Consider the following 23,002-nt stretch of genomic DNA (forward strand, 5'->3'; position numbering starts at 1 on the left):
TGTTTTTTCATCAATATTCAGCTATATGCTTTTTTCAAAAGGAAGGTGAGAATATGTAAACAGGAGAAGTAGAGGCGCTTTTCCCCAGAAGTATTGGAAGCATGCATTGCAGCGAGCGAGCCGCAGTTCTTATACAGCATGGGAATTGTGGAGGAATGGGCAAAAATGATGTTCTTACAGAATATAATCATCTCATTCATTTGTCAACTAATGCAGAATTTAAGGTTTGTGCACATGTATTGAACAAAGATAAAGTATACAGTATACACTGCAGAAGACCGTGAAGTGTTGCAAGATTGACGGTTAGCAGCAGCTGTGCAATATATCAGAAGCACATCAGTTATAAAAGACTGTTTATGTTTTATTCATCCAAAATAACTCAGTGCACAGGCCCTACCATCAGAAAATACATAGCAATGAAAGTATCTGTGACAATTTATATTCAAGTATTAAATGTGTCTAAAAATATTTACTATAGAATACCATTAAGATCAGCAATTCTGAAATAGAGAATACTTCACAGGGGGAAAAAAGGATGTTTCAAAACTGAACTTCTTTAAAAATCCAAACAGAACAAATTAATACAATGCATTTTTTTAATATATATTTTCAATTCTTTACATTTAGTGCAGCCACTCTTCAAAGCAGCACTAGGACGTAGGATAAAACATCAAAAGTGACTGGTATGTTCCTGTTCAAATAATAGGCTGGGTCTTACTGTCCTATGCCTGGAGTAAGGTTGCCTCAGATTACATACACCTAAATTGGAAATGCCCTGCAGAATTCCCTCTTTTTCTATAATTAATAATTTTTCTTAATTTTTGGCCCGAGTGTGACTTTAGCTACCGTTCAATGATGAGACCTGGCACAAGTCATCATTGCAACCACCATATAGTTCAGTATAGTGCATCCTGGGACTAGGATGACTCGCAAAATAACAGGACTGTTGTAATTTTCTTGAATCAAGGGCAAAATTGCTAAAAATTAGTATTGTTTTCATTTTTATCAGGTTAACTTGTATCTCTTTTCTGAAGTTCCTCAAGAAGAAAACCATGGTATAGGGAATCAACATTTTCTTTTGAGTATTCTCATGAACCAGTGATAGAGAGAAATTTAGAAAAGAAATGATGTTTACAACTTGGCAGCATAACTATTCCCTGGGCTACTTAAGGTGGAGAAGGAGCATAATCCACACAGACAACTGTAATAGTTCTGCAAAGCCTGCTTCTCCTTATATACAAAAACCCCAGTGTAATGATGAATCTAAAGTAATTACAGGATTTCTTAAGTATCTTCCCTCGCATCAGCAACAGGTAAGTGGAGACAATCCCCCACACTACTACTTTAGATAAGATGGGGATTGTAGTTTTCACATTCTTTTTGTTTGATTTTGTTGGGGGGTTTGTTGTTGTTGGTTTGTTTGGGTTTTGGGCTTGCAGACAGCTTGGAGATAAAAATGGGTTCTGCACCTAGCTCAGCATTCAGACAGCGTGCCATCCATTTTTAGCCTAGTAGGCTATATCAAAACAAGGTTTATGCAATCGCCCCGTCTCTCTGTCTGTGTCCCAAGTTCTGATAACTTTGAAGGTGTTAGCCAGTTTCAGCAGAGTTTGAGAGATAACGTTTATACAAATTTCATAAAAATAGATAACCAGAGGAGACATTAGGGATTGCACATTTAAGAGTTAACACCTAACAACCTTCTATCCAGTCAGCAAATTTCTACAGATTTCCACTTCTGAATGTGGCACCCAGCATGTTGCTGCCAAAATGCTCCACAGGAGAAGATGCTAGGTATATGCGGTCGTAACAGAAAATATTATTATAATTCAGGTAGTCAGCCAACTGAGAGGCAAATCCATAGGAAACCAGGCTTCATTACCTTCAACATTCACAGAACCAGTAGCTTATATTTCTGAAGGATGAAATAAATGTGGGCAGTCTGAAGTTTCTTCAGATAACCAATGCTAGTGGACTGTTATTCATCATAGGGGGAAATTAGAAGTAAATATAATTTCCCATTGGTACTTCTAAGGTCTATGTCTCTCGCAGTGCTCACAGGACCTGGGAGGCTGCACACTGGCACAATCGGCTGCTAGAGGGATTGCTAACTCCAGCCCTTTCAAGGACCTGACTCACTTATCCCAGCTACCAAACTCAGCTTGAAACCAGATTCATCATTTGGATTTCTTTACTGATGTACTATCGGAAGTATAAACTGCACCCGTTTAGTGATCTGTGAGAACTAAGAGCTCGTATTACTTGCAGCTGTCCCATAACTCAGTCAAAAGGTGATGATCTCAGTTTCTCTCTTCAGGCCATCTGAGTGTTTCCATTTCATATCCCTCCTGCTAGAACTAGTATTGCATACCACCCCTCTACCCTACATTTCTGAACTGATTCATTTCTGTGTCTGTGTTTAAGCATGCAGTCCTCATCTAGACATCTATTCAGTTCATGAATCAGCAATATTGGATGTTGTGCAGTCTGTACTTCCTTACTGCAAAATACCCTTTCCATAATCACAGGAATCCTGTCTTGATTAGCCCAAAATCAGTGGCCCATTTTGGTAACACTTTTAAGCACATCATCGCATATTTAAGCACTTCTAATGTGTATGTCTTGTTATCACATATTTTTCATGTTTTTAAACCTACACAGTGGGTGTGACACTTCACCTTTATATTATTGTTTATTCTCAGTTTTCTTTGCATTACTTTAGTCTATAGCAAATAAATTATATTTAAAGGGAGGTTGAGGATTTATGGATGAGCTTGAGGCCACTAATGGGTGAATCAGATCCTTTCAGTGTTTCAGTTGCTCTTTCTAAAGTATCTTTAACATGTACTTTCTAAGTGAAAATAACACAAAGCAAACAGATATGCAGAATATGTTCCCTTTTGTCATGCCAGCTTTAAAGAGGAAAATAAAACCAAACCATTCTGTTTGTGTCAAAGCTACAGAGGAAAGGCTATGGCAAGTAGTGAGAAGTCTTGAACAGGAAACATCTCTATTGATTACAGTAACAGAGAACTATCTATAAAGCCCATGATAATTTCAACTGTTGATTCTATCAGAGCAAGGGAAACTCTCTCTTGGGTAACCTTGTAACATCCTTACCTGCATGGGGCCTTATAGATTAGTTTGGGGGCTGGAAGTAGTGGATAAAACTGCTGCAATCTAAGATGCAAAATTCTGATTTGATCAAAATCTCCATGTTAATTACAATTTGCTAGCAATGTTTATCTTGAATAAATTTGTATTGAGAGAATTTGTCAGACTGAATAACTTTGAGTTGCCAGAACCCAGCATGACCTCCAAAAACTTTCCAAAAACCTTTTTACTAGACCTTTTCTGGCATGTCCCCTGTTGTGTCATGATTCAGGACAATGTGCCTGGCTGCTGCTATTATTTAAAACAATGTAAAAGGCAAAGGCTTGGTGTTCTCACCTTCTGTTTGGAGAGCTGAAAGCTATTTTTTTCACCATGCTTTGTGCTCCTTGGATCAATATAAAGTTGAGCCAGAACCAAAAGCCAATCGGCAGTGAAACTAATAGCCAGGCCTGAGCCTACCAAATTCACATCATTTGGCATTTGCTGGTGCTCTAAAGCAAGACACAAACTCCATATAGGTCCTGAGCATGCCAGGAATCTGTTCAAGGTATCTTACATACACCATTTTATAGTTAGAAACCCACAAAGTACCATGGTCAATCTTGCTGCACAGAGCACTTTGTATGGCACCTCAGGAGCCTTGAACAGTGATGGGCCAAAGACTCAGATGAAGGTCTACCAGAGGGACAAGGGACATGCCAGATTTTGCCAATACTGTCAGGAGCTTGACCATGCCTGACTAGAGGAGTCAAGCCACCAGCAAGCAGCATGCAGGACTCTCCTTTACTTGAACTGGATAATGAAGGCTAGAGACTATTGCTAGCCAGGACCTCTTAAACTCCCAGAAAACACCAGGAAGTTCCAAGGATAAAGGGAAGAAATGGGCTGGCATTGGTCCACATAAAAGATATATGCAGACTTTTTTTTTCTCTGAGCACATTTTGGGGTGGGGGAAGGTTATTTTCTGTGCTGATCATTTCCTGGACCTGTAGCCAGGTGCCAGGCACGGGCAGGGCTGTACTGCGGGTGGCCTCACACCTGCACCAGCTCTGGGTGGCTGCTGGAGGCCTCTGGAGCAGCCCGACACCCTGTCCCAGCCTCGTGATCACCCCAAGCTGTAGTAAGGACCTCGCTTCCTTGTCCTCTCCCTCGAGCCCTGCCCCTATGCTTGCCCTTGAACTTTGTTACGTGGTGTGAATCACGGGTTTTCCTCTAGCCTGATTCATTCCTGCAGCTGGGACAAGGCTACCAAACCGGACAGAGCTCCTCCCCAGTCCTCAGGCTCCTTCATCCTGAGCTGTGTCCCCGCTGTGCAGTCCCTTTGGTGCCCCCACACCCCCACAGAGGAGTGGTCTCCCGTGTTGCCACAGACGCTGGGTAGTGGTTTACATGGAACCAGGGGCAGGCACATGAAGAGCAACAATCACAAGTTATTCCCTTCCAACGTGCTTCATTTTCCTCTGGCAAATAGCTCGGAGAACATCTCACTGCGCATGACCTGAATAAACATCAGCTGTACAAGCAACAGTGTTATAACACGAGTTATAACACTGAAGTGCCGTGGTAGTGCGTCTCGTTTCCCACACACACCTTTTCTGCTCACCTGCCGTAGCTTTCCTTGCTCGAGCATCTCGTTTCCCCCGGCGCACCGGGTGCAGAGTTCCTTCTACCGGAGCTATCAAACAGGGAACAGAAAATAACGATGGTGGTTGTGAACGTACCGCGAAGTAAACCCAGCTGCGGAAACAAAAACCCCCGCTTTCCTCCTGCGAGTAACGCAACGCAGAGTTTATGTGAGGAGGGGAGCACACAACTGCCGGCAGAGCAGCGCACGACTGCTGAGGGGGGCTCAGGGAGGAAACCCGCTCTGCCCTCCGTCCCCTCGCTGCCGAGAGGGGCTGCGCCACCTCCCGATTTCCTTCTCCCTCCCTTCCACCCCTACCCTGGGGCCGGGGGCGCGGGAGCACCGCGCACCCCTCTACTCGGGCACCGCCTCACGCTCAGGACGGCGGTTTCTGCGCCGCTTCCCCGGCAGCCGCCCGCCGGGGAGACAGGCGCGGCCCGGCCAGACAGCAGCCGCCGCGCCCAGCGGAACGGCGAGCACCCCCCGCGTCACGGCCCCTGGGGGGAACCGGGCCCAGCCCTCCCCCGCAGCCGGACCGGCACCGGCAACGGCACCGGGACGGACGCGGCGCCGCCCCCCGCCGCCCCGCGCCTGCGCACGCCCCGGATCCGGGGCTTAACACCGGGGCAGCTGCGTCGCATCTGGAGTCTCCGGTCTCACCACCCCCAGTACAGCCCCACCCGGCCCGGCCTGGCCCGGCCCGGCGAGCCCGCGCCGCAGGTGGGGAGGGCCGCTCCAGAGGCGGAGGGGAGCCGGGGGGCGGCGGCGGGCCTGGGGCGGGAGCCGGGCCGAGCGCGGCCTGTGGCTGCGAGGCGCCAGCGGGGCGGGGGGCTGCGGCGGTGGTTCGTGGGCTTCAGCGAGGCCTGGGCAGGCCGGCGGCGCGGCCTTGCTTACCTCTAGGCGGCCGGGGCGGCGGCCCGCGCCCCTCCGCGCCGCGACCCCCGCCGGCCGGCCGGGTGCGGGTGCGGGGCCCGCCTGGGGCAGCCCGGCAGCGGCCGAGCTCGCCGGGCCTCGGTCCGCGCTTGCCGGCTGCAAACTTCGCCATGTTGCGAGAGCAGCTGCCGCTCCGGCTTGACGGGCGAGAAAATCCGTCAGTCTCGGGGAGGTTGTTGACTCTTGCGTTTTTGGCAGCGCCAGCCTCACCGAGCGGGCGGTGGCCGAGGTGGGTCTCCAAAAGGGTCGTGAAAGGCAGCGGTGATGGTGCCTGCCCATGCTGAGGGAGTTTGTGACGGCCAAGTCATCACCTTGTCTTACAGCTTCCTCTGTTTTGGAGGAGCTTGCGATGCTTGTGATTAAGCTACAAATGATAGGACAGAAGATGACTGCACACAAAAATCTTTTGCCGTTTTGAAAAAGAAGTAGGCTTGTAACCTGAAGCTTGTATGTTTGCATATAAGGGGTAAGAACGCTACTTTAACTCTTTGGAGAAGTAGAACAATGTAGTTTAACTCTACAAAGTTTCACCGAGTTCATAAACAAACAGTTTTTTCCCCAAGGCTTGCATGTAACTCGGGATCTGGTGGTTCTGAATGTCTGGGACATGGTTTGGGTTTTGTCTGTGTGCTATCATGCTGCAGTGTCATAGCAAGCTGAAGCGCAGAGTCTTAAACAGAAGACACTATTACAACATTTTTTAGTTTATCAAACTCTTTCTAACAGACTGTGAAATCAAGGAAACTCCCGACAAGTCCAAGGAGACTGGAGTGTATACATCAGTTAAGAGGGAGAGACTGAGTCAAAACACAGCTGTTAAGGAAGTAGGGTTTGTGACTTCGACAGTATAGAAGCTGTTGCATATGAAGATTGTATTTTCTCTGCTGTTCAGCATAAAAGTGCTGGATAAAGGAACAAAGCATTCTTGAGTCTTGCTCAGCTGTAATAAGGTTCAGCGCTTGGTTGGGAGGGGAAGGCATGTTGGAGTAACACGTTTCACTTGAAGGTGGCAGCTCTGTCTTCTTGTCTGTGAACTAAGACATGTCTATCCTAAGTCTCTGGCAGTAGAACAACACTATTACATTCTAATTATTGAAGCTGAAGTACAGTTGGCATTGGAGGATACATCTGCATTAATGTTTTAATTCAAATAAAGAGTATTCTCTTGAAATGAGTTTCCAGTCATCTTTGCTCGCTGCGCTTTGGTTCATGTCGCAGTGTAATCTGGGAGTTGTGGGAACTCTCTTGCTTTTGGAAGAAGCTAAAACTAGAAGGTGCGCTCCAGTTGTGAGTGGGTGTTTCGGTCTGGACAAGTGCTAGTATGAAATAAACACACAAAACCATGTATAGTGTGGATGCTAGCTCCTCAAAAATTGTTTATTTCTACAGAGTTGCTGTTCCATATTTATTTGTTAATGTAGACATAGCCTGAGCCTACCATCAGTAGAGCAGGTAAGTTGAATACATTTGCAACACAACAGCACCAGGGATTGATTGCTAAGCTTTCAGACCTGTAACTGACAGCTATTGCCTAAGCTGCAAGACTCAAGTTTCATAGCTTAAAGGCTGTAGGTCAGCTACAAGGAGAACAGTAAGCAAAAACCTCACATGGAATAAGAGTCAACATTGTCAACAGCTTTTTCAGAAAAACTTTTTCAATAGCTCAGTAGTTGTACTTATCAATTCAACAATTGCCATTATTGAATGGCTCCCAAACTTAGAATGTTTAAAAAGTGCTGTAGCAGTATAAGGATAAATAGTTTTCCTTCTTTAAAGGGTTTAATGTCTTATATGAATAAAATAATGCTGCATATTTGTGGGAATGGTAATAGGGACTTGGCATTTGTTGAATTACTTTTCCCCTCCTACATTGAGCTAGCCTTTGTGGCAATATAATGAATTAATGTTGTGCTCATGTTACTGTTACTGTATTTGAGATCTTTCTGTTCTGTCTTGAGTGGTTGGTTTAAAATATCGTGACTTGGTTTGCTCTCTTAATCTTCCTCTTAGGGCTTCCTTTCTCAGTGAACCAGCATGATAATTGCTAGCAGCTGCTTTAAAAATGCCACTTACAATGGAAAAACTGAAGTTTTGCATACTCTTTTGAAATCATCCTGTTCCCCAAGAGATTGGTGAATGGAGTGGCTGGTGTTTCTGTGTATTAAGTAACTTAAATGTGTTATGTTAGGATAAGCTGGACAACTGATTGCATTGCTGTATAGTTTTTTTTTTTAACTTTGAGTTTGTTTTCCACCTGTTGCAAATTAGGAAGGTTTCCACTTGTACCACTTCTTTACAGTCTTCAGTTTCAAGTGTTCTGTGTTGATTCCAGGTGGTTTCAGTGTAATGGCTGAAAAGCTACAGTAATGAAAAAATTTGCATAGGTAGCAAAAATGCTTTTGTGATTAATACTTTCTTTTTAACAAGCCTTTATAAAGGCTACGTTTTGCCAGCAGCTATGTTAAAGTAACTCCCATTTTTTTCCTTGACCTTACTGTGAATCAGTGCCCTTTTGGATTTAAACACCTGGAGATCTGTATTTCTAGCTTGGAAACTGGTACCTGATCCCATGTTCTCAGAACAAGTCCAGCTTAAAAAGCTTATTAGAATTGGGTCTGTAGGGTGTGTAGAATCCACTGGAAATTACGAACTTGCTTTCTAGAGTCCAGTCTTGAATTTTTTTTTTACAAAGATTAATGTGTTGTGCAAAAGATTGTACAATAACAATTCTTTTAAAAGCACTGCTAGGCTGTTGCAACCTTTTGCCAGCAGTTGTACTGTTCTAACTTAAAAGCCTCTCATTGATCCCCCTTCAGCCTGTGCATATTTGAGGACCTCAACAATGCTCCCAGTTAGTTCAGGTTCTTAGAGCTTGGGGTTGACTCCAGCTTGATGGGGTCTTAGCGCTTTGCTGGTCTTAAGGGATCTGAATAGAGGTCAACAGGAGTCTTGTCAGAGTAATGACAACAGACTAACAGTTACCTGATGCAGAGGAATAAATGCAAGCCACGTTTGAATTGTTCTCCCTGAAAACTTTCTTCTGACTTCTATTTTAGACATGGGAAAATCACTTTCTCACCTGCCTATGCATACGTGCAAGGAAGATGGCTATGATGGAGGCACAGTGTCTGATAATATGAGGAACAGGTTAGTTCACTCAGAATCACACAACGAAGATAGCAGATGTGGAGATGTATCACAGTTTCCTTACGTGGAATTTACGGGAAGAGACAGCGTCACCTGCCCGACTTGCCAGGGAACAGGAAGAATTCCACGAGGTAAGGTTTTGGTTTTTTTTAAATCTATAAATTTACCTCACAGCCATGTGCAATTGTAATTGTAATAATCCATAAGAATAGCTCTCCTAGTCAAGATGAAGTTTTTTCATCTTTTTGACTTTTTAGCACTAACCATTTTGTTACAATTACACGGGATGAAGAGAGAAACTGAGTCAGCTTTGGCTCTGTTGGGTCTTCCTTTGGCTGTACAATGCCAGTGTTCCTTGCTTCTCGGCTTTAAATTCACACATAACCCTAGCTCTTGCAAGTTGAATTTGCAAACCTTTATTTTTGTGACATTTTATTGCATTTTTTTACCTACGTTAAACTATTTGAATCAATATATAACTCTGCAAAAATAGCTGCAAATAGAGTGAAAAGTAGACCTGTTCTATAACACCTTTTCCTTGATCATTTATAGTGAATCTTCTTGCCCTCCCTGCTGCCAGTGCCCCTCAATTTCCTTTATCCTCCCTCTGACCCATCTGTCCCTGCTAGGCAGAGGACCCCAGCTGGGAACTGAAAATTTGTAGGATCTCTGTTTGCGTTGGGAAGGATTAGGCTGCACAGCATTAATCTTCATGCCTAACAGTTTTGTTTGCTTGCTGCCCTCATCCTTTGCTTTTCCTTTTAATAAAACATTCTGCTTTATTGCACTTCTCTCCTATATGATAAGCCACCTGAATAGCTATTTACGAAAAGACCTTTGAAAGGAGAATGCAGGATACCTGAAACTGGGCAAAAGGAGAGTGGCAAATGCAGTGTTCCAAGGCACAGTCTTCTGCTTCAGCTGTAAGATCTTTCCTCTGACGTGGGGAGAGGAACTGATGAGAAGGTTTCACGCTTGGGACTGCTTTGCTTTTGCTAGAACTCTTGTCTGAAATAGATTATTGGGTGTAAAAGCTCTTGGAACTGATTTTTTTAACCAGCAGCTTGGGAAGATTGACAGATGTCTGTGCCATGTTGTCCTTCTACATGTGCTTCAGTCAGATCAGATTTTGGTATAGCTCACAAATACTTGTCTCACCTGCAATAAGTGGCAGGGGCACAGGATATTTAAGTGGTTGCAAATATCGTAAGAGATCTGTGTTTTAGCTATTAAACTTGATACTACAGTGTATTCTTTGAGTAACTCTGAATTCAGTAAATTTGAAGTGTGGAAAAGCTATGCATCTAAAAATTAACTGAAAGACTATAGAGAAGGAGGCTTGTTCTGTTAGCTTGCTATTGATATTATCAAGTGTTTCAAGTTAGCAAGTTTTACTCAAAATAGTGCTAGCTAAAATACAGTAATAGCAGGATTCCTACGTTCAAAAGCTTATTTCTTTGACTACAGAATTCTTGGATGTAATGTTTAAACAAATGAGTTAATTTATTAAACATTTTGCAGTAATGGTTAAAAATGCATGTTGTCCATACATTCTAATGAAATAGTGTGATTAAAGCTAGAACTTCTAAATGAGTTATCAGAACAAGAATGGCTGTGTTTTTAATTATTCCTCAGTACTTAAGAAAAATCGTTTGGGGTTTTTTGAGGGGAGGGGGGAAAATTAAGTGTTCACAGAATGACTGCATGACTAGTAGGGAAGACTAACACGTGATAGGATGGCTAAACTGTATAATAAACACATTGTGTTTTGTTATTGGACAGCTTTAGGCTTTCAGTATGATAAAGTATGAGAGTAGGACTGCGCTGTTTTGTTCAAAGGTTGAAGATGTTTCATTGATACTGAGATTATGATCTGTTTCAAATTGGTAGAGGTTTTCTAGAAGGTTGATGCTTTTCTCAACGTAGTGATTCAGCATGGAATCACTTCAAAGTGGTTGATTAGTTAAGTGATAATGCTGGTCAAATTCTGCATTTGGCTCAAAAAATGAAAATCTGACTTGGTCTTGAGGCCTCTCTGTTTTCATACAGATAAATCACAGTTCTGTTTTCTTGTACAGCAAATAGCAAAAGCTATATAGGCGGATGTAGTCCATCTATTGTCGACAACTTATCTGTGCTTGTGTTCTTTACTTCTACTGTTAAGATATCATCCCTTCTCAAAATACTGTCTAGTGAACTAACTCATTACTTGAAGAATTTCCAGTAGATAGGTTTTTTGACTTCCAGGGTGCTACTGCTCAGTCCCATGAGAAACAGTTGCATACACCAGTGATTTCCAGGATGCAAGCTATGTAACTTCTGTTGCCAAAGCCACCCAAATTGATACATATTTCATTGTTTTTTTTTTTTTTAAACAAACCTGACTTCTGCTTTTCATAAGAGTACATACGGAATGCCTTCTGGATCGGTTCTTACTGCCTGAGCTTCTGAATGTTTTGTTCTATGACTTTATAAGGACAGGCACAGAGAGCTGGAAGCTGTTATACCTCTGTTTCTCTCAAGGAAATGGTGCCAGAGGCATGCTGCCTCCTGTGCGTGAATGCAGCACAGAGGCAGAATTTGTTGCTGTTTTGGTCTTTGTAGGCTTGATGTCATTTTTCCTCTGCATGTTGTGTAAGCCATGCTCTATTTCAGAAAGTGAGGGAAGCTACAGTAGTGTTGTATGTGGGGAGTTATATGGAATTTAAATGTTTATCTTCAGTGTTTATTTTCTGGTGCCATGAAGTTATAAGGGGCACTCTTTGTTTGAAGTAACTGCAACAGTACTTATTCCTTTTTTGTTTAAATCTGAAAGGGTGTTTTTGTTTCCAGGGCAAGAAAATCAGCTGGTAGCATTAATTCCATACAGTGATCAGAGACTGAGGCCAAGAAGAACGTAAGTTAATAGTTGTGATCCATGAATCTACAGTTAATTCTTCTAGTTAAAATTCAGCAATTTAAAGGAGCTAGTGTTAAGAAGAATCAAGCAAAAATCACAGGAATATCATCTTGCATTCAGTATTGAAAGAACCCTGCTCGTGAGCAATATCAGCCTAAACCTCTAATTCTTGGAGAGTAATTTATTAACAGGTGTGCATGCTCCTGTCACAGCTGGTTTTATGAAACTAATACTGTATGATCTCTTCATGTACATATTTATCTGAATGTCTACAGAATGCAAGTATTTATCAATCTCTGTAGCAGCCTAGTTCATCTAAGCAAATATCTCTTCACTGTTAAAGTCTGAGTAAAGTCATAGCTTCTTTGGTCTGCTACTACAAAATAAGTCACCTAGAAATTAATTTGTTAAGCTCTGAGCAGCTAGCAAAATCAACAAGTTCATCATTCTGATATAGTATGTTTAATTTTTTTCTCTGGAATCTACTTAAAGGTTTAATTACAGTGCTCAGGGCTGCTTATTCTGACACTTTTTGTTGTTTGGGTGTCTTTTTTTCCCCTTAATGTTTGGATGTTTCCATAATGAACAAAAATGAGTGCCAGGCAAAAAATACAGTAACTTCACATAATGCTATCCTGGATCATATATCTGATATAATAGTAGTATAAATTTGAAACTTACTGCTTTAGTGTTTTAATTTTTAGAGAATGGGAACTGCAGTAGAGCCTTTTATTTGTGTATTTTTTTATTATTGTACACACACCTTCCCCTTTTATATTAGGCTAATTGTGAGTTTCTTGTTCCTTCACACAAGTCTAACACTTGCCCTGAAAGTCTTTTATGACAATCCCCGTGTAAGGCATGTAAGAGCTTTATTCTTCTTTCTGGGTGTGTGTGCAAGAGTCATGCAGAATGACAGAAGTTTTGCTGTAGTAAATTTTAAGAGGAAGTGTTTGTTTCAAAGCACATAAATATTTACCTCTTCCATGTTGCTCTTGAAGTTACAAATGTTGGGATAACCACGTTTTGAAACTTAATTTCTGATGTATATACAAGAGTAACATCTCTGAGACATAAATGTGAAGTGCAGCATAGCTTTTTTTTTCCCCTTTGGAAGCTAATGAAAGCTAGAAATAGACTGAGCTAGTTGTATTTACTAGTCATGCTCCTTATTGGTTAAAAGAAGGTAACATGCCACTATTGTTTAACATGCTTTTGACTCTGAAATGTGCTCTCTTTTCCCTCCAGAAAGCTCTACGTGACTGCTTCTGTAATTGTATGTTTACTCCTTTCTGGGCTGGCTGTATTCTTCTTGTTTCCTCGCTCAATCGACGTTGAATACATTGGTGTGAAGTCGGTATATGTCACTTATGAACAGGGTAGACATATAATATATCTAAATATTACGGTAAGTCTAGCTATCTGTTTGTTTGTAATGGATAAATGCAGCAGGAGATACTACTGTGACAGTTTAATATACGTAAAAATTGTGGTCTAACTGATAAGCTTAGTGCCTTAAACACAAGCAGATACATTTCTCAAACTGGTCATTGTAACTGGACCTGCTGTGGCTGGTTCCTGTAGCTATAGCTAATAGAGGTGTAGTTGCAAGCTACCACTGGGTCTTCAGTTTTCAGGGGAATAGTGACTTTGGAGTTCTCTGCATTATTTTTGGAATATGAGTGAAATGTGTGTATGTAGAAATGTTATTAAATGCAGCTCTGGTATCATGCATTTGTCAAAATTGGTTTTGAGGAAAAATGGTATCCACCTTAAAGGAGTTCTTTCTACATACTTTTTAACTTCTTGTTAATGCAGTCAATACAGGACTGCCTAAAGACTTTAGAGTTTCTCATTTTCAATAAAGCAAAGCAGCCATGGGAGAAAAGGGCCCTGTGATAGCTAAATTTCTTGGAGGAATAATGGAGGATAGGAAGACAGGGGTGAAGTGATGGTGCCTTGCCTGCCTAGACCCCCCACCCCCCTCCAAGTCCAAGAAGGCAGGAAAATATACTTGCATAATTTCAGGTCTTAGTGTCTAGGGCACAAATTTCAGAACATACGCTCATCAAGATACACAGAATGGATAGATGTTAGTGTTTTGTGTGTGTGTTTTTTTTTTTCAGAACACACTAAATATAACAAACAACAACTATTATTCTGTTGAAGTGGCAAATATCACAGCCCAAGTTCAGTTTTCAAAAACAGTTATTGGAAAAGCACGTCTAAACAACATCACCAACATTGGTCCTCTGGATATGAAACAGGTAAATAGGATAGGTTTTCAAAGTTGAGTACATTTAATCTCCATATATAAATCTACTCATTTGTGTTTTCATTGCTTTTTTTTTAGATTGACTATATGGTGCCCACAGTCATACAAGATGAAATGAGCTATATGTTGTAAGTGTACTCACCTCTAAATATCACGTGGGTCTTATTAAAAATTATAATGGTGCTAAAAATGACTTTTTTCAGAGTCAGCAGAAATGTATTTGTAGAGGAGATGTGGCATTTTTTGTGTGAGTTTAACAATACTGAAAAATAGTGAAATCACAGTTGTTTCAGTAGTTTCGTATAGTGGCTTGCTGTACCTGGCGCTCAGCTCTTCAGGTGGTATCCTATCGCACTGTTTTAGGCCTTGGCAATAGCTAGGACATGCTGTTTTGGGGGGTGAAAGTGCAGATGTGTTCCCCTAATAAGTTCTCTAGTAACTTTCCCACAAATTTCTCTGGTGGTAGAGGGAATTTGTATTCTATACAAATTAGAGGCTAATTTGCCTACAAGCTGGTGACTAACCTTAAAAAAACCTGGATGACTTTGGATGTGTAGAGAGATGTGGACAGGCAAAAGCTGCTCTACCTGTGGCCTGAACAGGGTGGATTTTGGGCTCTTCCACTTGATAGCAGCAGCCTTGGCGATGGCATGGAACAATGATGCGCTCACTGGTCCAGCTCGGAGGTGGATTGTGCAGTCTTGGAGTAGAGGCAGAGAAGCTGTCATGTGTCAGTGCCAGTAGTCTCTAATGTGGACTTGTTCTCCTTCAGGACAGCAAGTGTTTGTGAACATTACTAGAAGAACAGACTAATAGGTGACTTGTACACATGTGAAAATATTCGGTTCTTCAGCACAGTGATGCTAAGCATGGGTTATAACTGGTAACCACAGACCCATAACTATAGAAGTTTGTCTATTAGAGATTAAGTTCTTGTACAGGCTGATACAGCAAGGTCCTAGTGCTTGTGAGTAGCACTCACTAGTAGTGTTGTGATCTGTTTTAAAATGTCCTAAACAGAATTTGAGCCATACACAAAACTATGGTTGTTCATTTTCTCCGGATTTTCTGTTACACAGTTGGTGTTAGTCAACCTCCCTGACTGGTTGACAGTTATTGTTGTTGATGGGTTTCTGCTTTTTCACTTGAGTCTGTGTGAGTCTTGAAAGCCTGGGTTTGCTGTATGGAGCAACCCTGAAGACAGCAAGTGAGCTTCCTTAGTTTGAACACCCAGCCAGGGTAACTTCAACTATTCTCAGTGGGGTTTTATATTTCTTACTGTGTTCGGGTTTTTTCTCCACACATAAATATTTACCTTTTCAGTGAAGGCCCTGGGATAATCTTTGTAATACAGATAGTGTTGTGGGTTATAGCATTGGGGGTTGCACAGTGGATCACATTTCAGTGTTTCCCTAGCTGGTCAGTTTAGGTCTTATGTTAGTCATAACTAGCTAGTTGTTTGGATCCTGGAGAGTATGTGTCCTGTGAAATTGGCTTAGGTTGAATATGTGAGATCGTGGAGACCTGACATGTCTGTATACAATTGATCTGGATTCAGCAGACCTGTATGATGAAATCGACATCATACAGGGCATTTCCACACACTTATTTTAGAGAGCTGGCTCAATGTGGAGTTCACCTTCATTTTAGTTTTCTAGCTACAGTGAAGTGTGTTTGGGTTTTGGTGATTTTTTTTTTTTTTTTTTTTTTTTTTGGCTGGTTGGTTTGTGTAGTTTTTTTAAAACAGATTTATTTCCAGATGGACTTTTAAAAAAAACCAGTATGTTGGTATTTTACCTCTGCTTGTCAGCCAGTATGTGCTGTTGGATATGAGCTGGCTATGTATTATGTTATAGGTAGTCTACATTTTGGATTAGAAAACTACAGTAACTGAGAATAACTGGCATTATGGCCTAACTAACTGTTTTAAGTCTAGCAGGAGAAAAATCAAAGTATTTGTCATTACTACAGCTACCAGTATAAAACAACTTTACAAATAAAACAGTTTGGTTTTAATTTTCATACAGTTTGAATCACCTGTGTTCACTGTTTAATACTTCATCATGTGTTTGGTGCTGGTGACAATGGCATGCAAATACTGTGGATGGCTGCCATGTGATCTTATAGCACTGATCATAGGCATTTCACTTCAGAACTGATAAATTTGTGACCAAGAGCAATTGATTGGAAGAGGGGCGAGAAAAAGTATACGGTTACGTGGTGCTCTGTATAACTGTTATGTAGGTACATGTCAGATGTAAATCTGCAAAAGGTACCTCACAGAGAACAGTAACTTGGACTTCAAAGTGTCTGCAGATTGGTTAAAGGTTACTTTGCATAATACAGAAGTGGATGAGTGCAAAAAAAAAATGGGACTTTCCTAAGTTCTTGATATTTTCTGATCAAGAATAGCAAGCTTTCGGGACTTCTTTTTATAGAAATTGCTGCTTTTATGTGAAAAGATGCTGAAGTTGTGTAAAGAAGCTGGCATAACATTGATCTTTTGTTGTAAATTTTCCTTTCTATATATAAATTCCACATGAAATGAAGTTATGTCTGTATATATCTTCATAGTAAAAGCCTTCATCAGTGACAAAGTGACACTGACCTGCTTTAATGTAGTTGTTCATGTGAAAGCAAGGCTACATATATAAAAGTAGATGTAGTTGAATATATAGTCACTGGCAGTGGTTTTCAACAAGTGTTTTAAGTTGCTATTGCTAACAACTCTATAGTCTCTATATACACAGACAGCAAAATTTCCAGCTGAAACCACAATTCCTGCTTTTTAGATAATTACCTGTAAAAGCTTGATGCAAATCTAATGATTGTTTTTCTTTTTTGCAGTGACTTCTGTACTTTAGCATCTATTAAAGTGCATAACATTGTAGTGATGATGCAGTAAGTATGGAAACTTCCTATTTGTTGGAAACAACTTTAAAAGCCATGTAATTCTTATTGAAATATTACTCAGAAGTACTTAATCCTGGAGTATGTGCATCATAGAAAGCAAGTTGATTTCATTTTATCTAGTGTAGTAGTTTCATAGTTCTTGAAACTGAACTGTGTCTGATGATGGGTTCTGGTGGTATACAGGTGCTTGAACAGGTGGAACTGTTATTACTGTATCTGCTCTGCAGTTGGGCTGCAGCCATGGAGCTACTAAGGTCTCAAATACTTTGAAATGAGTTTATATTCAGCTGCTGTTCAAAACTTCCCAAGATCCTCATGATCTTGCAGCAGTTACAGGGTTTAGTACTCTGCACTAATCCACTTTTCATGACTGATTGCATAAATAACAGCATGGTGGGATCTTTTTTTTTTGGGGGGGGGGGGAGGTGTACACCAACCATGGCTGTATCTTCTCTAATCATTTGCTTTCTCCTTGCAAAGCAAGGTATGGATGAGTAAACCTCAGCTTTACCCCTATCTTTAGAAATAAGTCTCTGTTCAAGGAACCAAATATCTTTCATGGAGAAAACCTATAGTGGTAAACTAGTATTGTTTTTAACTTTAAAACTTATTTTGTTCCAAAACTTTTTTCCTTAAAAACCCTAATAACATAAAAACACTGATGTTTAGAATAGAAAACTCAAGTCTCCTACAAAAAGAATATTTCTTCTGTTTTGTCTTTTATTTAAGAGTCACAGTGACAACCTCTTACTTTGGCCACTCTGAGCAAATATCCCAGGAGAGATACCAGTATGTGGACTGTGGAGGAAACACAACCTACCAGCTGGGCCAGTCAGAATATTTAAATGTACTTCAACCTCCGCAATAAAAGCACCTGTTGGTTAGTGTGGAATGACTGCTGTTGATGCTTGCAGAGATCCTTTGAATAGGACTGGTACTATGTGAAGGGGAGAGTATGTGCATGTAAAGCATAGGATCATGGTGACCTGTTCACTTTAGATGCAAGGAGGGAAGAGGTGCAAAATGTATATAGGTGCACTTGTTAAATGTTGTGTTTTCCCCTTCTGTTTGCTTTTTATTGCTGTAAGCACTTCTGTCAAGTTGTGTGGTGGGAGGGAGAGGGGGAATATCAGATTCTTGAACTGAATTGGGACCTTTCCTTACAGTGTGGTACATCAACTTAGAGTAACTGTGTGTATGTCTGTGTTTAGGTGAAATGTGTCACTAATAAGCACTTTAGAGAAATTGATACTTATAAATTTTAAGTTTATACTTCAGTTCTTGATATTTGGCTATTGAAACTGGCAGTATTACTACTTAAGTAACAAGATTACTTTGAGATATATGGGTGTGAAACTTTTATTAGCAAGCCAGTAGCAGTAGTTCTTTATTTTGGGATTCTACTTTTAATTTGCTAGACATGATTAGGGGTGACATGCAGTCTGTGAAAGCCAGGAAAAGTCTCTTGGATGACACTATTCTTGAATGTGCAACGTCTAGGTTCTGGCATCTTTTCATTCATACTCCCTCCTGCTACCTCTGGGATGTTATAAGGAGAATGTGTGTTGTTAGATTTAAAGTTGGGCTTAAAAACAAAACAAAAAACAACCCCCAGAATCATTACTGACAAAGGAAAAAATCAAGACTGTATGAAATAAATGGGTAGGAACTTTGACAGTGTCTCTTTACTTTATTCTTGAGTACAGCTATTAAAATCAAGATTGTGCAGTTGGAACTAGGTGGGAGACTGAGCATGGGTCTGGGCAGCTTGATGTAAATTTTCATCATTTTTATTGTTTTAATATGCTGTGTATCTAAGCTACTTGTAAGTGTTAATATGTTAGGGTGTGTATATTTAGTGCGCAGACTCGATAAGCAATGCAGTAGTTACCTGAATCTCCAGAGCACTCACAGTTCACATCAAAGTTGTGTAGGAGAATAAAACAACTCTTGCTCCAAGAGTAAATGCTGATGTGATCATGCGACTGACCTATAACAAAGCTGTTAAATAGTTTTAGTAGGAGAGTTTGCACAGTGAGAATTTCTGGATTTATCAAATATGCGATTGTAAATTTCGGGTCCAAATTTGCTTGACTTGTGAAGGCTGACTGTTCTGAGGGTTAGGTACAAAACTGTTTCATTAACTAGATCAGGATTGTTTTATTTCTGAATTAAGATGCAACTGTAAGAAGGTACTATTGAGACTGTTACGTTGTAATGAATAATTTTTAAAATAGATGTTATGGTTTTTATGCTGCCCATCTCCTGGAAATAAGCTATATAAAATGAAATAGCAATAAACACTATGGAAGAAGGCTGCTGAATAACTTCTTGCAACTAACAATCTCTTATGCTCCAGTACTTCAGTGAAGGTACATGTCTATATTACTCTTTTTCTTTTTCGGCCTTTCTTAGGTGGACCTGACTGCATGGGTGGGGGAAAGAATATCGATGATGTAAGACTGCTTTAAAAGAAATTTAAGTAACCATACGAAAAAGCCCACCTCTGTTTGAATTGCTATGAGCACTTATTCTGAATGCCTGTGAAAAATTTCAGAACCTGAACTGTCGGTTTCATATAGTTGTTAAGATGAAGATATCAGCTTTTGGCTTTGGAGAACTTCTGGAACTGGAATAGTCTTTTCTGATGACTTACTGTAGTTACATTCTGAAAATTATTTGTGAATCTGGGCACTTAAAACTAAACATTCTTTATTATAGCTTATAATCATAAGGGAAACTAGTTCACAGTTGACTCTAATCTTCCTAGAGCGTAGATGGCGCTCAGTCCTGTGGCTTATAAAATGCATGCGGAGGCTTGTCTGATAGTCTGAGAAGACCACGATAGTGGAGAGCTGGCTAGAAGCAGAGAGGTAAACTCTTCGCTGTTATCTGTTGTAGTAAGATTTGTTTATATTGGAGAACAGGGAGAAAATTCTGGTTTAAATCATGTCAGATCTGAAGTCAAGCAGCAAGTGATACGGGTTTTCTCTTCTAGGCCTAAGTGTTTACACCTAGAGTGTTGGTTTTGTTTGAGATTTTTTGTTTGTTTTAAAGTAGAAAAAGAAGAAAACAGCTCTAGGCAAATATTTATATCAACTTAAATTTTTCTTCAAAGGATAAAGGTAATTAGAATAACTGGAATGGCACAATGATAAAATTATTTGGTGACAGTAGCGAATGCTGCTTGAACAAGCATGGCGGGGGAGATTACACTGTTGCACAGTGAGGCTCAGACTGACCTTTGAAAGTTTGGCAGACATGCTGAGCAAAATACATAAATCTGTGGATTTTAAGTTGCATGGAATGCTTGGTATTGGCTAACTTAAAGAATTACAAGTGGAATTATTCTCTCCATGTATGTGGCAGAAGGGGGAAGATACAACTAATGTCTGTCATCTGGGTTATCTAATGGCTGTAAACTTTAACACCATCAATTTGTAGTAGACTTACTGAAAGACTGAGAGTTCTCATTTAAAAAAAAAAAAAGGTAGAATAAAGACCCTATTGGTGAATCCTCACCTTAAGTCAGTTACATGAGAATCAAAGGCTTAAGGTTCTGCAGGTGCTAGTATGTCCTTGCAAAACTGTCAACATATTGCTAACCAAACAAAGCAAGTATTTGAATTTAACTACTAAATTTAATATAACATCTTGTCAGATAAGCAGGTAAGCATCTGTTTGGATACTTAACTTAGACTTCATTTCTGTGGCTGAGCTTGGAAACATGCTAAGGGAGGAAGTCAGTATTAACTTGTATGACTTTGTAAAACTGTGAGAGTAGATCCAAGTGATAGACCTGTAATTATTTCACATTTATTTATCTAGATTGTAAAATAAAAAAGGCAAGCTTTTCAGTTCACTGTAAACCAATAAGTGCAAATTCTTTCCAGAAGGCCAGCTTGAATTGTAAATTTTTTTCTGGTTTGTTTTCCTGGTTGTAAGATGGTTTCTGAATGACTTCTGAGTGATTCATATTTCAGTTGTAACTTCCCCATAATCTTCAAATACTATCAAATACATATATACTGGCATTGTATTGTTGTTTTTCAAGGGATTTATTTCTAGTATAATTCTTTTCATTTGAATTCTTTGTAGCAATTCCTGTACCAAAATTTCTTGCACTTCAAAATGGAAGCTCCGTTAGTTATCTCTTAAAACAGTGGCCCAGGTGTTGCACTGTGATGGCACAATTGGAAAACATAATGTATTCTGCACAGAATAACTGTAAAACTTCAGAATTATAACAAGGTAAACTAATAAGGCATGTGTAAAAAATGTCGGCTATTTGGCCATTCTGACATGGAGAACAAAACTAATTTAAATGTGATGCCCTAAAAATAAATAAATTAATAAAGCCACCAAACAAACTCAAAGATCTAACCATCAAATAAGGGAAGCACTCTTACTAAAAGATGTAGTACCTGACACTCTTGAATTCCTGGTGTGGGGAAAAGCCTGTGGAATCTCATTTGTAATGTGTTTACTCATCTTGATATTTAGGGGATAGTTGCTTAATTCTTAATCTTTTGTGAAGACAAACATAACTATCCTGTGTGGTATAGCTTTGAAGTTCTTAGTGTGCTTCTGATGTATGCATGATCATACTAACATTGTGGTGTTTATATTTTGCAGCCTTATGTTGGCAGACTTAAGTACATGCCTTAGTTGACTTTGCTCCAGATTGTCCTTGAAGTTCTGCAAGTGAATAAATTTTTTCATAGTAATACATTGCAAACATGACTGGGCTTTTTAGTGTGTGGTGCCAACCAGTTAAGCACTGAGTCTCTAAGGCTTGGATTGAACTGTTAAGGTCTTTAACCATCTGACTGAAGTGTTGTGCCCTCGTGGGAAGGATAGTGCTCATAGTATGAGAACGATTCCTAGATTCAGAAAATGTTAAAAGTGTTATTTCCTATTCAGCGTTTAAGGCTTCCTTTTTCTGTGATGGTGATGGGGTGGTTGGTTGTGGTTTTGCTTTTCTTCCCATCCTTCCAAATCTGTAATGGGACATCAGTCTGTTCCCAGAGACAGCATCTTCTGAAATGGGTGACTTGTTTCAGAATTGGACAGCTATGTGAAGCTTAACATCAGTTGGACTGGACTTCAAGAGTTATGAGATAAGTAAGGCTAGCATCAATACCTCTAAGAACTAAATTTTTTTACTTGCCTGCTAACAAAATGCCACAACACTAGCAGTGCTTCCAGGCTTACTGTTACTTCTGAAAGTAATGAAGTGCAACCAGTGTATGTCAGTAATGGACTACAGCAACCAGCAAAACACTTGCTAGTGTTGGCCCTGATTACACCAAAAAAATCTAGGTTGTTTTTTTGGCCTTGGAGGGAGTGGGAAGGGGAGAGGAATAAAACCCAAGCCAAAACCCATTGAAAACAATAATTTGGGGTCTGGCAAAAACATCACTGTTGTCTACTTGAGAAGTCACCCTCCTGTTTTAACTGGGGAATTCTGGTCACTACCTGAGGGGTAGCTTGTTCTGCTGCCCTACAGCTTGGCATGTAAACCTGTTTTTCAGCCTGTAGGCAGGCCTGTTGGACAGGAACAGTTGTCTGCAAGGAGTTGGTACAATTAAAGCTAGTGTCGGGTCCTGCAGTGTAATGTAAGACTGTTTGGCAGTAACATACTGATCCTTGTACTGTCTGCTTTCACCAACCATCCTGAGGGTCTTACAACCTGGATGTGTATGTCTCTTGGGTGCTGAAACTGCTTTTGCTTTGTATGGGCAGGGATACTTAGTGCCAGACATGCAAGTACGTTATGGTGCCTGAATATTTTGGGTCCGACTGTCAGTGATTTAGTTCTTTTCTTGTTTTGTTTAAGGAAGCAAACTTGACCACTGTTAACATCCACTGTACAGAGTGTGCATATAATAGCTTGAGATATGTATAGAAATACTAATGAGTGATAACTATTTTTGTAACTTAAGAATTGTAGACTGTTGTTCTTGTAACTGTGTAACAAACAATCTATCAACTTAAGCATGACAAACACTATAAGTCAAGGGGTATTTGGGAATGACTTGTAGGACACAGAAGTAATGTTAATGTAAGTTAACTGGGGCGTGGGATCTTGTTATTT

The 23,002-nt window shown here is 40.4% G+C and overlaps 1 protein-coding gene across 3 annotated transcripts; it reads left to right on the plus strand.

Moving 5' to 3' along the window:
• The first annotated feature begins 5,310 nt into the window (after positions 1-5,310).
• Positions 5,311-21,281, plus strand: TMEM106B (transmembrane protein 106B). 3 transcript variants are annotated; one of them, XM_074836543.1, is made up of 9 exons: positions 5,311-5,458; positions 8,728-8,949; positions 11,651-11,714; positions 12,966-13,125; positions 13,844-13,984; positions 14,071-14,120; positions 16,840-16,893; positions 17,635-17,785; positions 19,321-21,281. In XM_074836543.1, the coding sequence occupies exons 2-8, from the start codon at positions 8,730-8,732 to the stop codon at positions 17,771-17,773; spliced, it is 828 nt and encodes a 275-aa protein (XP_074692644.1). In that variant the 5' UTR covers positions 5,311-5,458; positions 8,728-8,729; the 3' UTR covers positions 17,774-17,785; positions 19,321-21,281. The 3 variants fall into 3 exon arrangements, with proteins under 3 accessions (XP_074692644.1, XP_074692629.1, XP_074692639.1); XM_074836528.1 differs by having other exon boundaries at positions 5,312-5,458; positions 17,635-21,281; XM_074836538.1 differs by lacking the exon at positions 5,311-5,458 and adding an exon at positions 5,969-6,137 and having other exon boundaries at positions 17,635-21,281.
• The last annotated feature ends 1,721 nt before the right edge of the window (positions 21,282-23,002 follow it).

Source organism: Strix aluco, chromosome 1, assembly GCF_031877795.1.
Source record: "Strix aluco isolate bStrAlu1 chromosome 1, bStrAlu1.hap1, whole genome shotgun sequence".
NCBI lineage: Eukaryota > Metazoa > Chordata > Aves > Strigiformes > Strigidae > Strix > Strix aluco.

Excerpts from the sequence above, each read along its gene's own strand:
- TMEM106B (XM_074836543.1), top strand. The coding sequence starts at position 8,730 with ATGGGAAAATCACTTTCTCACCTGCCTATGCATACGTGCAAGGAAGAT. Across the intron at positions 11,715-12,965 it reads AGACTGAGGCCAAGAAGAAC|AAAGCTCTACGTGACTGCTT; the intron begins GTAAGTTAATAG and ends TTTTCCCTCCAG. Across the intron at positions 13,985-14,070 it reads GTCCTCTGGATATGAAACAG|ATTGACTATATGGTGCCCAC; the intron begins GTAAATAGGATA and ends CTTTTTTTTTAG.